The sequence below is a fragment of the Nothobranchius furzeri genome, chromosome 11 (assembly GCF_043380555.1).
Source record: "Nothobranchius furzeri strain GRZ-AD chromosome 11, NfurGRZ-RIMD1, whole genome shotgun sequence".
In the NCBI taxonomy this organism is placed as follows: Eukaryota; Metazoa; Chordata; class Actinopteri; order Cyprinodontiformes; family Nothobranchiidae; genus Nothobranchius; species Nothobranchius furzeri.
Window position 1 is genome coordinate 44,029,665 of NC_091751.1, and position 17,188 is coordinate 44,046,852.

Sequence of the window (17,188 nt, forward strand, 5' to 3'; positions counted from 1 at the left end):
GCGCCTTCTAGAGTCCTGGAACCCCCCAAGGCGCTTTACAACACAATCAGTTATTCACCCATTCATACACACATTCACACACTGCTGGGGATGAGCTACGATGTAGCCACAGCTGCCCTGGGGCGCACTGACAGAGGCGAGGCTGCCGAGCACTGGCGCCACCGGTCCCTCCGACCACCACCAGCAGGCAATGTGGGTTAAGTGTCTTGCCCAAAGACACAACAACAGCAACAGACTGAGCGGGGCTCTAACCTGCAACCCTCCGATTACGGGGTGAGCACTTAACTCATGTGCCACCGTCGCCCCATATGGTAACATATGGTAACACGGAGGGAGTAGAACATAAGATAAATACAACAGTAGGCCATCCAACTTGTTTCAGAAAGCTTCAAATCAGGTTTCCAAGAATCTTTCTAAAACAAATACTCTGTCCTTTTTTTCTTGAAATTCAAAAAAAAAGAGAAAAAAAAGAACATCAAAGCAAGCTTCTGTGTTCCAGCCACAGTCAAAGTTCCTCAGTGCCTTCAGATGCCTTGGGGGAGTCCCTGGGTCTTTCAGCAGGATTTGGGTGTTTTTGTTTTTTTTTTTTTGGTTAGCCTTCCTAGTTTTGAAACCAATGAAGACAAGTCTTACACCCACCAATGGTGTCATCAATAATAAGAGAAGGTGAGGTGGAATTAAAGGGACAGACGAAACCACACTGGTGGAAGATGTGCCGTGACACTCCAGGAATCTGTTATTTGACAACTTCCTCTCTCTCATGTGAGAATCTGTCAGAGGACAGGAGACAGATTGCAAGGACACTGCCACCTCTTTTCATGTCCAGTCCTCCGGGTTTCATCAGGGAGGTGTGATTGAGGGTACGGAGAGTGGCAGAAACACTGGAGGATATCAGGTTCTAAACACCGCTGAATATTTCATTCTTTACAAAATGCAGTTAGTCCTCTTCTTCCACGTACGTTGAGGGAAACCAGCCCACCTGAGAGGAACAATTAGGTGGAACAACGTTAAATTTCTGCAAAAATAACATTTTCTGCCACCGTCGCCACAACTTGTCTTGAACGATCAAAATGTGATTAATCAATATTAATTAATTACAATGCCTCTAATTAATTAGCTTTTAATCAAGTCCGACCCAAAAAAATTAAAAAACAACTTTCCATTAAAAATTCTACTTGTCAATATCCTTTAGTTTAATCATTCTTAACTCCAAAACCCATTGTTTCATATTTATCAGCACCTTTGTTTCCCATAATAACCAACACTAATAGACTTGTGTTCCTAATTAGTAAAATTGTGTTACACCTACCCTGCCATCAACTTCTCCCTTCCACCACCCATTGGGCATCTTGGTGTAGATCCGGATGATGTCTCCCTTCTGTAGAGTGAGCTCCTGAATATCTTTGGAGCAGAAGTCATAACGTGCCACTGCGACCCCCACCACTCTAGGAGAAAACACTGAGAACGAGCAAAAGCTTTGGTTTAGTTCTGGGACCCATTCACAAAATATACTAGAACATTTTTTAAATTAAGATGCAGTTTCATGCAAAAATTCAATCAGTCTACTTTGCACGTTTGTGTCATCAGATGCAATGATTTCTTGTATTAGAAATAATAAAGGCAATAACATAAAAGCAACACGTGTGCCAAAGGAATGCTGTGTGTTTGTCAGGTTTTGTTGCACTTAAAAAGTGTAAAATGCTGTTAATGCAGCTTGAGTCATGCAGCACATGGATGCAAAATAAAAGTAACAAAGAGTTTCACGAGAAACTGTGGAAAAGAAATCCGACGTCCACCCTATTGGACCTGATGGTTCAAAAGTGAAAATTCATTCTAAAGTCAGTCCACGTGATGCATCCTAACTTATCAGGCTATGCAAGATTATTCCTACACATGCGGGTCAAGGCTCGTATCACATGTGAACACAAGTGTGGAGAGGTTTGCTTGCTTTATCTGCAAAAATACACATGGCACAACTGTGAAGATATGCTGCATGAAAGCAGCAGATTTACACCCACATGCTCACAAAGTCACATCATACCAAGAAAAAGGCTCCAGCCCACAAATGCATGCATGCATATACAATATGTGTGTACACAAGGCAACAAAAATAAACTATATCTAATCTATTAACACACATGCCATGCAAGCAAAACAAAAGCAGGGGAAACCTCCCAGTTTCTCACTTTTACTAATATTTTCAAGATATTCTCTGCTTTTAAGTTGGCTTTATTCTCAATTTTTATTGTAACTTGTTCTAACCGTGCACAAAAGAGCAAGCTCAAGTGTCTTTGTTGCCTTTTCTAATGTGTTTGTTGCAACTTTCTGTTGTTACTGTGTGTGCAACAAAATTTAGAGGTGTCAGAAGAATGCAGAATGACCAATTTATCATTCCAAAAAAGGGGGTCTTTAATGTGTTTAGGTGTGACTTAATTGAATCATCACAAGATTGCACACGTTAACAAAGATGTAGAAATGAAGACTGTTTATGTGGTGAAACCCAGAAAAAATGTGAACAGAGCAAACGAGAGACAAAGAGAGGAGAAAAGCTGCACCTGTACCTGACCAGAAAGGCGAGAAGGAGGGAGGAACAAAGCTGCAGCCGCCAACAGGAACTACAGAGAAACAGAGCAAGTGATGGAGGAGTGGGGGTGGAAGAGGGAGGAGAAAGGAGGAGGGGGGTTCAGGCCATAGTGGGAGCAAAGAGAGAACATAAGCAAAGTAAATAAGAGAGTGTGTGTGCAGGTAAAGGAAAGAGAAAAGTTGTCAGAGTCAATAAACAAGGAAAAGAGAACTGGTGAAGAGAGCTGAGTGAGAGAAAGGAGGGCAAAAACAGAAAAAACATCCAACAAATGGTCTTCTCACCTGGTAAATCAACACAAATCCACCAGTCATCAATCTTTTAATTGCTCATTTGTGTTTTTCACTTCATGACAACAGCCAAAAACTTTCACAAACTTTTGTTTTCCTTTAAGATTTTGGGAAGTAATTTTTGTGTTTCCTTCCTCAACGAGCGCAACAACTTTTATGCTCGTTTTGAGCGAGGGAACCTCACAAACACAACCATAACAGACATGACGCCAGACCACCAACCTCTGACTCTCTCCCCCACCGATGTACGAGCGGTGCTGAGCAGGATCAATGTCCACAAGGCTGCAGGCCCTGATGGCATCCCTGGGCGTGTTCTCAGAGCGTGCTCTGGGGAGCTCGCAGGAGTGCTCACAGACATATTCAACCTGTCCTTGGCCCATGCTGTGGTACCGGAATCCACCTCCATTGTCCCGATACCCAAAAACTCCAACCCATCTAGCCTCAATGACTACCGCCCGGTAGCACTCACCCCCATCACTAAGTGCTTAGAGCAGCTGGTCTTATCACACTTCAAATCCAGTCTCCCCCCAGCCCCCACCCTGGACCCCTACCAATTTGCATACTGCCAGAACAGGAGCACAGAGGATGCAGTCTCCATTGCACTGCACTCTGTCCTCTCACACTTGGACAACACCAACACCTATGCCAGAATGCTGTTTATAGACTTCAGTTCAGCATTCAATACAATCCACCCCTCACAACTCATCAGGAAAATGACAGACCTGGGGATCAGTTCCCTCACCTGCAAATGGTTACTGGACTTCCTGACCAACCGCCCTCAACATGTCCGACTGGATAACCGCTGCTCATCAACAATCACAATGAACACTGGTGTACCACAAGGCTGTGTGATGAGCCCTTTCCTCTACTCCCTTTTCACCCATGACTGCAGACCTGCTGATGGTTCCAACACCATCATTAAGTTTGCAGATGACACCACGGTGATTGGCCTCATCAGTGACAACGATGAGACCGCCTACAGGGAGGAGGTGGACCGTCTGACTGAGTGGTGCGACACAAACAACCTGCTGCTCAACACTGAGAAGACTAAGGAGCTCACCGTGGACTACAGGAGGAATGCTGACCCACATCCACCCATCCACATTAAGGGGACGGCAGTGGAGCGTGTGAGCAGCTTCAAGTTCCTGGGAGTCCACATCTCTGACTACCAACTGCTCCAAGCTGGTCAAGAAGGCTCACCAGCGACTCTACTTCTTGAGGACTCTGAGGAAGAACAACCTGTCCTCAGACATCCTGGTGAACTTCTATTGCTGCACCATTGAGAGCATCCTGACCAACTGTATAACAGTCTGGTATGGGAACTGCTCCGCCTCAGACCGGAAGGCATTGCAGAGGGTCGGAAAAACTGCCCAGCGCATCGCCGGAGCACCACTTCCTGCCATAAAGGACATCTACAGGAAGCGGTAACTGAAAAGGGCAGGGAAAATCATCAGAGACCACAGTCACCCATCACATGCACTGATCACCCTGCTGCCCTCTGGGAGGCGCTACAGGAGCCTCCGGACTAAGACCACCAGGTACCGGAACAGTTTCTTCCCACCAGCTGTCAGACTCCTGAACTCTGCCTCCTGACATATGACCCACGTTAAACTCATGGACTGCTTGTATTAACTACAGCCTGTACATACTTATAGTCATAGAATATTCATAACATACTTCATACCGTGTACATTATAACATACGTAATAGATCCATTTCTGTAATATACTTACACATCTACTATATTATTGCTAATATATATTGTAATACATCTATATCACGGCTAAAGCACTTCTGGATGGATGCAAACTGCATTTCGTTGCCCTGTACCTGTACATGTGCAATGACAATAAAGTTGAATTCTAAAAATTCTATTCTAATTTTGAAAGGATTTCAGTTACTGAATAAAAAAAGACAAATCAATATATTGTGAGAATAATAGTTGTAATAGCCAAAACAGCAGGAGAAATAACTGGCTACTTGTTTTTCCTTTCTTTTATTCAGCCATCATACTGGGCTAATATAAGTGCTAATATTCAGCTGGAATCATACTGAATTAGTATTTACAACTGGGATGTCCGATATCATCAGTCTGCCATTATTACCGGCCGATTTTGGCATTAAAATGTAATTTAGAAAAACATTGGTACTCTTTCTTTTAATGACACAACCTTTACATACCATACATATGTTATTCATCAAACTCTTCAGCTCTCTCTCAAAATATGACAGATCTGTGAAGTAAAAATGTGCCCTGTTTAGTGACAATATGCAGTCCTCACAGCACAAAGCTACATGTAGCTAGCAGCTAACAAACAACAAAAACAAGAGTCTTTACCCAAGGTTTGCTTTTCTCATCTGAAGATCTTTATACATGTTTTATCACCAAAATACTAACTAATACGCACAGCGTCACAGGAATGAGATTCAGCTGCGGTTGGAGACAAAATAAATATGGCGCTTTCCTCTTAATAACTTAAATTGAAGTTGTTTTCATTTTGCACAGAGAATGTTTACATTTTAAGCAAGAAAGATGGGAGCTATGTGATGTTAGTAATGTAAAATGGTTTCGTTTTTAATATTTTTACCCTGCAAATATCTGTTTCGGATTATATTGGTATCGGAAATTAGGAATCAGACTATATTGTTTTATCATATATCGACAAAACCGAGCATCCGTACTTCTAACATTTACAATATAAGACCAATTTAAGGGATTAAGTTCTAGATGATGTTTACGTTGCCATTTTAGTGCTGTCTCACATTCCATGCACTCTTCTGCAAAGAAAATACAAAATACATTTGAAGGGGTTTGAGGTGGGTGTACCACCAACTACTACAACCTGACTTTAGTCAGGAGCTGAAGGTATAAACCTTAATATTAAGACACCTTTTTTTAATATGCTGCGATCACATAAAGATCCAAACTCTTTTATTAAATCTCTCCTAGCTCTCTGTAGGTCATGCAACACAACTACCAGCATTACTCGCCTTTCCAGCTTCAGATCAGGTGAGCCAGAACAGCAGCAGGTGGGTAAGCGTGTGTCTGAGCACAGCACGGTGCCCTGACAGGGAGACGTCTCTGGTTCCATGTTACCGAGCCAGCGACGACTGCTCCCACGTAAAAGGTGTGAGCCAGCCGACCTTCACACCCCCTTCTATTAACACAACAATATAGTGCCATTCCTTCCACCTTCTTCCCTACAGGCAGCGGCCAACACATGCCAAGTGTCTGACCAAACTCCGGACAAAACAAACGAAAAGCCAAATTAACCTCCTGAAGCAATTAATCAGCTGCAAGTTGCTGATGCAGATGAATTAAGCACACTGCTTTTGAATCTCACCCATACATATTTTCAGTTGTTTCCACAATCATTACCGTAAGAAAATAAACCAGAGAATGCTTTTCTTGACAGACATAAAATTATCGTTCCATTGTGAATTATCTTCTGGCACCGGCGTTTGCACACATCCGCGATAAAACACACACAGCCAGACTTAATTAAACATTCTTGTTGGGGATTTTTCAAGCACATTTCTCCTGAGTTCTGATCGCTTTGCAGCAGCGTCTTGTGCACGCTCGCGCAGACTTGCAGCCTTCTTTTCTTCTTTGTCTGTTTTGTGATTCAAAAGCTTTTTTTTCCACCTTCTTTATTTTGCTTTTTTGTGACATCTATCTTTCCACAAAGGCTGTATACCTGACAGAGAATACAATGCCCACACTAGTCTGCTTATGGGGGTGGACGACTTAAGGCAATAATAATCTATCCCAGAATGCACAGAGCCAAGCGGCAGGTTTGTCAAGGCTTCGTGAGGAAAAACTGGTGCAATGAGTGGCAGGAAAACGCAAAAGCACCTCTTACCGAGCTGCTTTGAAGCCGGATGTGCTCGGAGACCGACTCTGCCAAAAGAAGCCGCGCAACGAGAATGCGGCAGAATTTTATATCCAAACAGAAACAAAGGGCTAACTTTGATTTTGTTCCAGCATTCATCTGTTCTGCTCGCCTCGGCTGCAGTTTGTTTACACATACATCTCTCTTTAAGTTAAGACAGTTTACCTTCAGCTGCTTCCTGCTATTCCAGATCAGTCCAGATTTGCAAACTTTTTCTCAGTTTTATGGAGGAAGTCATGGTCCCTCGACTGGACCGGGGTATTCCCCAGGTGTGTGTCAGCAGATGGCTGTCACATGTTGCTTTATTTATCTTTTTGCTGCAGCCAGCCCAAGTGGAATGTCATGTCAGTTCAGTAAAATTGTGAAGCCATCTCAGAGCTAAGCAGAGTGTGGAGTGTGACGTTTTGAAGTAGCAGGCTCCTGGTGCTTGCCTGAGGCACTGAGCCCTAACTGGGACCTCCCTGCCAAGCCTGGTGAGCTGCCGAGACTCTTTTTCATTCCTCTCAGTCGCCGTGTTTCCTGCTCTCTCTATTGTCTTTTTCTCTGTCTCTCCTATTCATACTGGGTTGGTTTTTGCTCTGTTTTGTAGCCACTTAAAACTATTATTACATAGTTAAAAAAAACTTCAGACAACACAACAACTTTAGAATCAACCAATAAATCATAACTGGCCCCACATATTAACTGGTCATGACAGCCTTGGTGGCAACAACTGCAGTTTCTCACATCGCTGCACGTGAAGGAATTTTGTCCCCCTTATTTTTACTATATTGTTTCAATTTATTGGAAGGTTTTACAGTGTGAACATGTTTAAAGGTGCAATTTGTAAGAATGAAATTCACATTTGGTTACTTCAGGCCGATTTTTAAGCTTTCTCACTGCCGTCCGTGAGCTTCGTGGTTGTTGCCAGTTACGCATCAGCGCCAGAAGATTCTAAATGACAAGCAAAGCAGAGTCATACACAGTGGGTGTTTTCCGGTAAGGAGCACTGACTACACGTATTATGGTAGAGTGTCTCCAGCAGTAGAGGAAGTGTGGTTGGTTACTGTCTTGCTGTTAGCTTGCTGTTATAGTTCTGAATGACTCATTCAAGGAAGTAAAATGCCACAAGTGGCTCATTATTCACTTCACAAACACATTTCATTGTAATATTGAGTTGATTATAATTGAAAAGTAGCTGGAGATTTTTTTAAAGCGACAGTGTGTATATTCCCTGGATAGGGGGCAGTAGATACCTAAATCATTGCAAGCAAGAATTATTTTTGTATTCAAGTAAGACCTTACCAACAGATGGCCATTAAGTCAAAAATCCCTGGGAGTGCAACCTCCAGCAAAATACAAGCACATCAGACTCCCTTTCATAATTGGCAATGAGTGGAGAGGTAAATGTGTACAACTAAACATTTATTATTGGTGAAAGTTTTGTAACTATTTGTTGCAAATCAGTAAATGTGTTTTGTCCTCACGAACTTCCGTAGAAGGAAACATGGCATTCAATATGGCGTTGCCCGGAGACTGAGACCCGCTCCCATGTATTTTAGAAGAGATTTTTATGGTTATATGTTATGGAACTGCCAATATTTGTCAACAACTGGGCATATTTTAATTCATTTACAACACTTGGATGGATATTTCCAGAGATTAATGGTAAAAACTATCCGTTGTCACTTTAAAGTGGACTGTTTGTTCCTAATTTATTGTTAGCATTGTTAGCTCAGCATTAGCCTCTAGCCTGCTTCACCCAATATCAACAAGATGATACAGTGACTTCTTATGTGTAAAAGAAAAAAACTCTGGATCCCTCTGGTTTACTGACTTCAGTTCTTTAAACAACTTTATGGCATTTTGCCGGCTGGTGTCGAATTACAAAATATTGCTGCATCAGCATTAGCTTGCTGCAGATTTTTCACAGATGAACAGTAACTACAGTAACTAACTAAGGAGAAATACTGACAATCCCCCCTGCCTGCTGAAAAGGAAATATGTTTCAATGTAACCTTCCTTACACATGATTGAGACATTAGACTGTTTTGGGATTATTTCACAGTAGAACTCTTACATATTGTACTTTTAGAAATTAACTCCTGATTTTTTTTTGTAATCTCGCAGCTCACGGATGTATCGCACTAAGACTTTGTTTCCACTTTTGTATTTATGACAAAAAGTTATGCTTCTCATTCATTAATGCGCTCCTCTAGCTGACAAAACAGAGCTAAAACACGTTATTTTACAATTATTATGCTCATGTTATGTTATGTTTTCATATATTTATATTTTAAAGATCTACTTGTCTACAAGAAAGGTCACTAGCTCTGCATCAGCCAAGGTATGTCCTCAAATGCCCAAGCACACTCTGTGATTGACATTTGTACATAAGCGATAGTCTAATGCTTTTTGGGAGGACTGACCGGCGCTCAGTTCATATTGCATGGAGCTCTATGGGATGGGGGGCGGTCTTAGCAGAAAAAAAAATACATGTATTGCCTATATTATATCACAGACAATCGCTTTTACATATTTTTTAAAAATCATACATAATTCCTGAAAAGGGAAAACTCCGTATTGCAGCTTTAAGGTCATTTTCCTATTGGATATTTCCAGCAAAGAGCAGAATCCATGGTTCCATTCTATCTATTACAGCAAGTCATCCTAGTCCATATACAGCAAAACAGCTCCAGACCATCATACTACCATCACCGTCATCACAATCGTCATGATATTCTTTTATCAGAAATGCAGAGTTAGTTTTACAACAAATATAGAAACTTTCAAAACCTCCTCCCACTTCTCCCAATAGTCTGGGGGATCATCAAGGTGGTTTTTAGGGAAATGCGTGACGAACCTTTGAGTATCTAGCTATTTTGCATTTGGAACTCCAGGAAATATTATTGTTGCTCAGTCTTTCTTAATGTTGAATCATGAACTCTGACCATAACCTCACATTAATGACACCTGCTGTGTTTTAAATGCTCTGTTTTTTGTTTGTTTGTTTGTTTGTTTGTTTGTTTTTGAATATATGTAGAAGGGGCCTGATGTGTTGCTATTTGAGTTCTTTTAGCCCAATTCAAATTGTCCTACTGTTTAATTCTACAGGTCTGACAGTAATCAGGCACCGGAGTAGCTAGTGAAACTGAACTCAGCTTTCCAAATATTGTTAAACCCAGTTATTTCATAATTTACTAATAGGCCCTATGTTGCCTTTAACACTAATAAATAAAACTTGAAAACTGCATTTTGTATTTACTCCGACTACATTTGTCTGCTATTGGATTGCGTTTGCTGATGTGAAACATTTGTGTAACAACAAAGGAATAACAGAAGTTTGTGAAGAGGCAACAAACGTTTTCGTAGCGATAAACACGAGCTGAGATCTAATTAGTTGGTTTCTTTTGGCAAACAGAACAAAACACATTTTGCTTTATTGTGTTTGTATAAGAACTTATAACTTTCTTCCAGACAATATAAAAATATTTCAGCGTTATATAACTTTTTTATGGTTAATGTTCATAGCCAAGTTAGCTAAACAACCTGTATCAAACTGACACCTTATGTCCTACTGTGAAGCTAATTTATCATATTCTGTTAATGTGTGATATTTAACAGTGCTGAACTTTAACAAGCTGTGTTTGCTTTTCCTTTTATATCCACACAGTCATCATGTCTAAAAAGAGGTTAGTTCTTTTGCTTGTTTTTAAAATATAAATGAGTCAGTTAAAGTAATAAAGACACTGCTGTCCATCCAGTGTTATTTTATTAGGTCATTTTAACTAATTACGAACGTGTGAGCTATAAGTAGTAAACATTCTGACTTGTCAAATAACTTGTTCAGGAGCTGTTGCTGTTATTTATCATTACAAAAAAAAATGTAAAGGTTGCATATCATGAAAAAACAACTTTTTGGAGCATTTTGTTGTAATTTCCTTGTGAGAAATACCCTAACCCTTTTTGGCTGCATTCATGCATTTTCCTGTCTCAGCTGCAATTTGGTCCATGTAAAGATTTTTCCTGCAAACTGAATAAATTAGTCCACTTGCGTCTAGTCTCGGTTCTGAAACCTGGATATTGTAGCGTGATGAATTGTCCATTTCTGACCTAAAAGGCCCTGCTCTGTTTTGCTCTGCTCAAAGCAAAACCAGAAGTTTCTGACACAGAACTAATCTGCATGAGATATTGCTCAAGGTCTCATGCTCTTCTTCTAAACTGTTTCTTATTTTCCAGCTCAAGAGAATCAAACAAAGTGTTAGTCCAATGATAAAATGTGAACCAATCTGTGAAATGACAATGTTTGTGATCAGTAGTATTTTAATAAGTAATATAACTTTAAACTAGCTGCACTGGACATTCTCATCCACATAATGCTTAAAGTCACATGACACATTTCCTTTTTCTGATCCAATCAGAACCTTCCAGATCTGACGCAAGGCGTGGTTTTGTTGGTGCTTGGCAAATCCCCTCTGGTTGTCCTTTTTTGATTCGACCGTAAATCAAAACATCCAAATTATAAAACTATGCCCACGTCATCTTAACCTCAGTTCAAAGCGTTCTAGAGAAGTTATCGGAGTGGCCAATCCATAAACTTTCCTTTTCAGCCGAAAGAACCTAACGACAAGCTGGATTAAATCTGTTGCATGTTCCACCTGCTGCAACGGTTCCTTTCAGAAAGCTGAACCATCACGACCCCTTTTTGGGTCTTGCTAGATGTCAATGAAACTGTTGTGACCTGGAAGTATCTCACCACTGGTCTGGTCGGCAGCCGCTGCTTTTCTACCGGCTTTGGTGCCAGAGGAGGTCAAGCTAGACCTCGACATTCCTGATCTAACGGGGACTTCCGCCAAGGGTATGCAGACCGGCAGAATGGCGTCTCAATGTGTGTTATAAATCTCCAAACCAAAGCTTAGAGCGAAACATCATCTTCACTCCCACCAGAACTAATCGTTTCTCTGGATTTGCTGGTTCTGACATATTTCGCACATACACCATCCTCAGTCTTACTTCACCGTAGTTACACCATACACCTAGTGTTTAAAGTTAGTCTTGTTTAATTTGTTTAGTAATAAATCTTTAAACTTTTAAACCTGACTCGCTCTCTTTCCTTGAAGTTAATACGAAGTGCTGCTCAAGCTCTGCAATAAAAAGATCCGATCTTCTGGTTAAATTTACTCAAAGATCCATTAAGGTGACATTTCATACCTCGTGATATTTCACATTTTATGGTTTCTAATTAAAGGTAAGAACATCTTCTCTACAATATTCTGTGGATATTCTGACAAATTATTTCTGCATTGGGGACAAAACACCGCCATAAAAACCATGCGTCCTGTACAAAGATGCATGCAATGGGGGCAGCACAGGATATGTGTGTGGACTGGGGTGGACTGGCCTATCTGGCATTCTGGCACTGTCCCGGTGGGCCGCTTAGCCAAGTGGGCTGCATGCCCAGCTTGGGCACCACTCCACAGTTGGTGATCTGCAGAACATTAGCTACATGGTAACCCAAAGCTAATGAGTTTTTCTCTGCGTTTTTAGCGAGAAAAATGCGGTAATGCATAACGAATCTTCTTATTGAGGAAATTGTCAATTTTATTTTACAAATGACCTCCTAAAAAAATGAAATAATACACAATGTGTAGAGCTTGGAATCTGAAAATGTGCAGTGCTAACTAGTTAAATAACTTGACTGTATGATAATATCAAAATGCTGTAGATGATGAGGATAAAGATTCCAGCTGTCCCTATGCAATGACACTGAAAATATTGGGCGGCAGTGGCACAGGAGTTAAGTGCTAGCCCCATTTTCGGAGGGTAGCTGGTTCAAGCCCTGCGCAGTCTGTCGCTGTTGTTGTGTCTTTGGACAAGACACTTAACCCACCTTGCCTGCTGGTGTTAGTCGGTGGCGCCTGCGTATGGTGGACCCACCTCTATCAGTGTGCCCCAGTGCAGCTACAATGTAGCACACTGTCAATGGCTGATTGTGTTGTAAAGTGCCTTTGGGGGTGCAGGACTCTACCTGCTATATGCAGGAGACAGATTCTTGAAAGGATGGGTGAAAAAACTCTGTTTTCCTGTTCATATCTGATCTATTTTTTTATGGGAACAGCCACAAAAGCTGGTCTTTGTAACATGTCAAAAACAAATACTTTGCTAAGAATGGCTTTCAGATATAACCGGCTCAAGGTATGATCTGAGCTTGTAGTATTTCCACCTGTCAGGTAAATAGTGTCAGGGAAAGAACCTGGATGCTTGTGTAGCAGACTCACCACTGCAAACCTTGGTAATGGCCTTAGGCATGTTTCCATTGGACAGCTCTCTGTAGGGAACCTGCAGAGTAGTGTCAAGGCTGCTGAAGCCCTCCTTCAGAGAGTGCTCTTTATAGTATTCTACCAAGTCCTGTGTAAAACCAGCAAAAAAGACAAAACACAACCATCACACCTTACACCTTTTAAGGCAATCACTTTATACTGTGTACAGATATAAAGACATGACTTTCAATACACTTAAGGAGGTTAAATGGAAAGGAGTAGCTAGTTTAATGTTGATAGAAGAACCTGAGAATTGTGAGAAACATTCACTCACCAGGCACTTCATTTAGTGTTAAATTAACAAGGGAACAACTCAATGGATTTAGCACCATGTCACCAAGATCAAATCAGCACTAACTGATTTCTTAAACACGATAATGAGTTCACCGGACTCCAACAGCCTCCTGAGTCACCGAATTTCAGTCTGGTCCAAAATCTTAAGGATGTGGCTGAATGAGATTGAGAAATCACATCACAGCTGACAAATCTGCAGGAACTATGTTACTATGCTAACACTTTTGTTAACTGTGAAGAATTAAGGCACTTCTAAAGGAAATCTACTTGATGTCCTACTTGATGCTAGGATGTACCTAAGAAGGAGGCCAATGATACGGCGTACATTTTAGGACACCCTCAGGTCTCAGGTGTCAGACATCAGACTATTAACCTTCAAAGACCTGCCATTGAACAGGTTCGCCAGAACTCATATTTACATTTTTACATGCTGTGGTGCCATTTTTTGGAGTATTTCAACTTTCTATACATCAATGCAACCCTTACATTCTAAATTTTAATTATATAAATGTAACATGTTCATAGCAACAAAATGTTTTACTAAACATTGCTATTATCTATCCAGAATTTGAAAATCGTTTTTTACACATATTTTTCATTATACAGAAAGGCCACAACTTTATCCCTCAAAAATGTCAATGGAAAAAAAGTTTCACACAATCCTTTCAAACAACCACTAATTTATTTGAAGTGCTTCCATAAAATAGCTTCTGAGATACACTCATTTATATAAACTGTAACAAAAATGAAAACATAAATAATAATAATCTGCAGGAGTCTAACAGTAGTGTTGAATATTTGTAGCTAATCTTTCAGTAGTATATGGTTTTCCTTTTCTCTCACTAATAATAATAACAATAATAAAAAATAATGCTTTAATATATACGTGAGGAAACTGAAAGTGAAACTTAACCCCTCCTTTCCACCGGAGCCGTCAGCAGCACGTTACTGCAGCAGCACGTCTTGCTCGCGTATGCTGCTGCTTGGCCCTTCCCACGAGACGCGAAGTAGCAGGGGAGCAGCTGTCACTGACAGAGCACGAAGTCATGCGATACTAGCAAAATCACGCGTGACTTCATCAGTAAACACAACAACAAGCAGGAGAAAACTACAACATGGCTCACATAACTCACCATCTTGCCCCAAAACCGCAGATACGTCACTCCATGCGTTATCCTTCTTGACGTTGTCTTTATAAAAACTGTGACTGGGATCAAACAGGATTGGGTACTTCTCCACTTCAGTAACCAAACTTTTGTCGTCCATTATGGAAAAACAAAGGAGACCGCTAGCTAGGTGATAACTGATTTTTTAAAGTAAAGCAACCGGAAGGCAGTACGTTTCTTTATTCTGAAAATCTCAGGAAGCTTCGTTCTGTTTCCGCGTCCGATTTCCTGTCTTTCCTTCCCCAAAAATGTCGAACTTGACCCGTTTCAGAGGCGTAGCGCGTAGAAAATAGAACCGGCACATAAGGGCTGTGACATGCTGCTCCTGAGACCCGGCTGACTCGCACTGCTGACGGCTCTGGTGGAAAAGGTTCTGTCAACCACAGCGGTTCCCATTAGCAGCTATGACGTGCTGCTGCAGTAAAGTGCTGCTGACGGCTCCGTCACAGCTCCGGTGGAAGGGAGGGGTAAGTATCCTCCGGTGTTGAAATGGCGTCAACAGCTTCGAGGAGGGAAGATGTACCTTTTGGCAGGTCCGTGAGTCATCAAAACGATCGTAGTATTGTGTGTGTCGGAAGATTGTAGTGGGAGTGTGATGTGTGTAGGATGTGTTTGCCTAAACGTATTATTGAAAAAAAGCACAAGAAAAAGCCGAAAGACTGGGATTTCAAAGAACTACAATTCGTGGGAAAATGGCGTCAAAGCAGGTGATTGGGTGAGTGATAATCATGCGACAGTTCATGTTGACACGAGCGTCTGTGTCTAAATGAAAACGCTTTTCTTATTTGCGCATTTTGGTTGTTTTTTTGCAAACTCATTAGCGGAAATACGCAGTGTTCTGGGACAGGTTCAGTGTGTGAGATTTAAGTTTAACTCCTCCTGTTTAATATGCGAAAAAAAAATTGTCCTATTTTATATAGTTTCAGTTCTACAAGCATTTGAACACAGATATGAAAATGGGAGCGCCGGCGCTCCCGCCGGTCTTAACGGGTTAAAGAAAAAAGCCTCAGGTTTCATTCAAAAATCCATTAGACATCTGAATAAATACTTCTAGTCAAAAAGGTCTCAGGAAAAAGCCAGTGGACAAAAAGGAATCAGGAAAAATAGCTTCAGAAAAATAAAGTTTTCCTAAGGAGTTTTTGTTTGACAACTTTTTTCCTAAAGCTGTCTTTCCTGAGACCTTTGTGACTGACACTCAGAAGCCTGATGGGTTTTTGAATGAAGCCTGAGGCTTTTCCCTCCATGGTTTGAAGTTTGACACCTGAGGATGTCCTAAAATCCACAATCAGGGTCTTTTCCCATTTCATTTCAACTGTCAGTACTTGAAACAAGCTTGCAAGCTACAAGTGTTTATTAACAGAATTTGTATTTCTATAAATAATATTTGCATTTTAAAAGAGAACTGCAACAGTTGTGTCAAAACAATTTAAATAATTTATTCTGCTGCAGTCAGTGGAGCAGAAAAAATGTCCCCACAAAGTCACATCCTTTACCAGTACAGTCTTGAACAGCCGACTCTCTGCGACGTAGAAGCATCCATCCTTGGTCAGAATCTTAATGTGCTTGACTTTGTCGTTGAACCTGTGGAGGATGAATATGACATGAGCTGCTAATCAACAATGCATGTTTACACAGCGATGGTGTCTATGGTGAATTCTCAAAGAGGTCTGCATGAACTGACTGTTGGCTGTCATCCGGAAAAACACCTTTGTTAAACTAAAAAGAATGATTACCACTGGCATTTCTTTGTTATTGTTACTGCTGTTATAAACCAATAGGTTTTCAGTCTAACATTGATTTTTTAATTTAGATGAGTTGTAGGAAGAAAAAAAAACAACACAAATCTGGTTAATTGGCCCTTTCGTAGCATTTTGACCTATTGTCAACTTTTTAAGTCAGGCAGATAAAGGTAGATATTGCAAAAATGAAACTAGAAAAAAGTTCAGTTGGGTATACAGGTTACCTCCCATTGCAAAAATGTCCCTTAAGGGATAAGTAAAGTACACATCTACAGATTAAAAAGGGCAGAAGTGCACATAAATTATTACCCATGTGTAGATGGTTGGAGACAGTTAAACATTGTAAATCTCCTAGTGCACTGCATAAAAGATGAGAAGAACACAGTCATGTTGCAAATTTCCTAATACATTATAAATATATGGGGAGAAATACAATGTGTGCTGAGTTATACACATTATAATGTACAGGGACTCCCTTACTCCTATATAATCCCAAGGCTGCAAACAAATAAAAACACATGGAAACTGACCGCTTGCAGTGTTTGACATTAGACAGTTTAGTTGATTAGTAGGAGCTCTCTGTATAAAGCCACATTATCTCAAACAGCCATCCTGATAAGGATCTTAAGCACTGAGACAGGCAATTAGGATTGGAGTGTTCAGAAACTGGCCCCGCAGATCAAAGCAGTGAATGAGTTATGGTATAAGCCCACTGAAATAAACCCGCTGAAATAGTGTGTCACGAACTAAACAGTCTTAACATCCCAACACCATCTCAGAGTGCTTCTTGCATCTGTGTAATCTGCTGCAAACACCATGCCAGATCACAAGGACTCAATGAGTGTTTACGTTTATTTAGGTTTTTTGGGGAAAAAATATTTTATGTCACTTGAAAGATATTCTGTATTAAACAAAGTTGCTTTTTG

General features: G+C 40.8%; 1 protein-coding gene across 3 annotated transcripts in view; it reads right to left on the bottom strand.

Moving 5' to 3' along the window:
* Positions 1 to 571: 571 nt before the first annotated feature.
* LOC107383565 (guanine nucleotide exchange factor VAV3) overlaps positions 572 to 17,188 on the bottom strand; it is a 91,375-nt gene continuing 74,758 nt past the window's right edge. For 2 of the 3 annotated variants that reach the window (XM_015956295.3, XM_015956294.3), the window contains exons 24-28: positions 16,017 to 16,104; positions 13,022 to 13,151; positions 2,562 to 2,615; positions 1,310 to 1,458; positions 572 to 979 (exon numbers count right to left, since the gene is read on the bottom strand). In XM_015956295.3, the coding sequence (XP_015811781.1) occupies positions 938 to 979; positions 1,310 to 1,458; positions 2,562 to 2,615; positions 13,022 to 13,151; positions 16,017 to 16,104 (463 nt within the window). In that variant the 3' untranslated portion in view covers positions 572 to 937. The remainder of the gene's footprint in view (positions 980 to 1,309; positions 1,459 to 2,561; positions 2,616 to 13,021; positions 13,152 to 16,016; positions 16,105 to 17,188) is intronic. The other variant, XM_015956296.3, reaches the window with a different exon arrangement.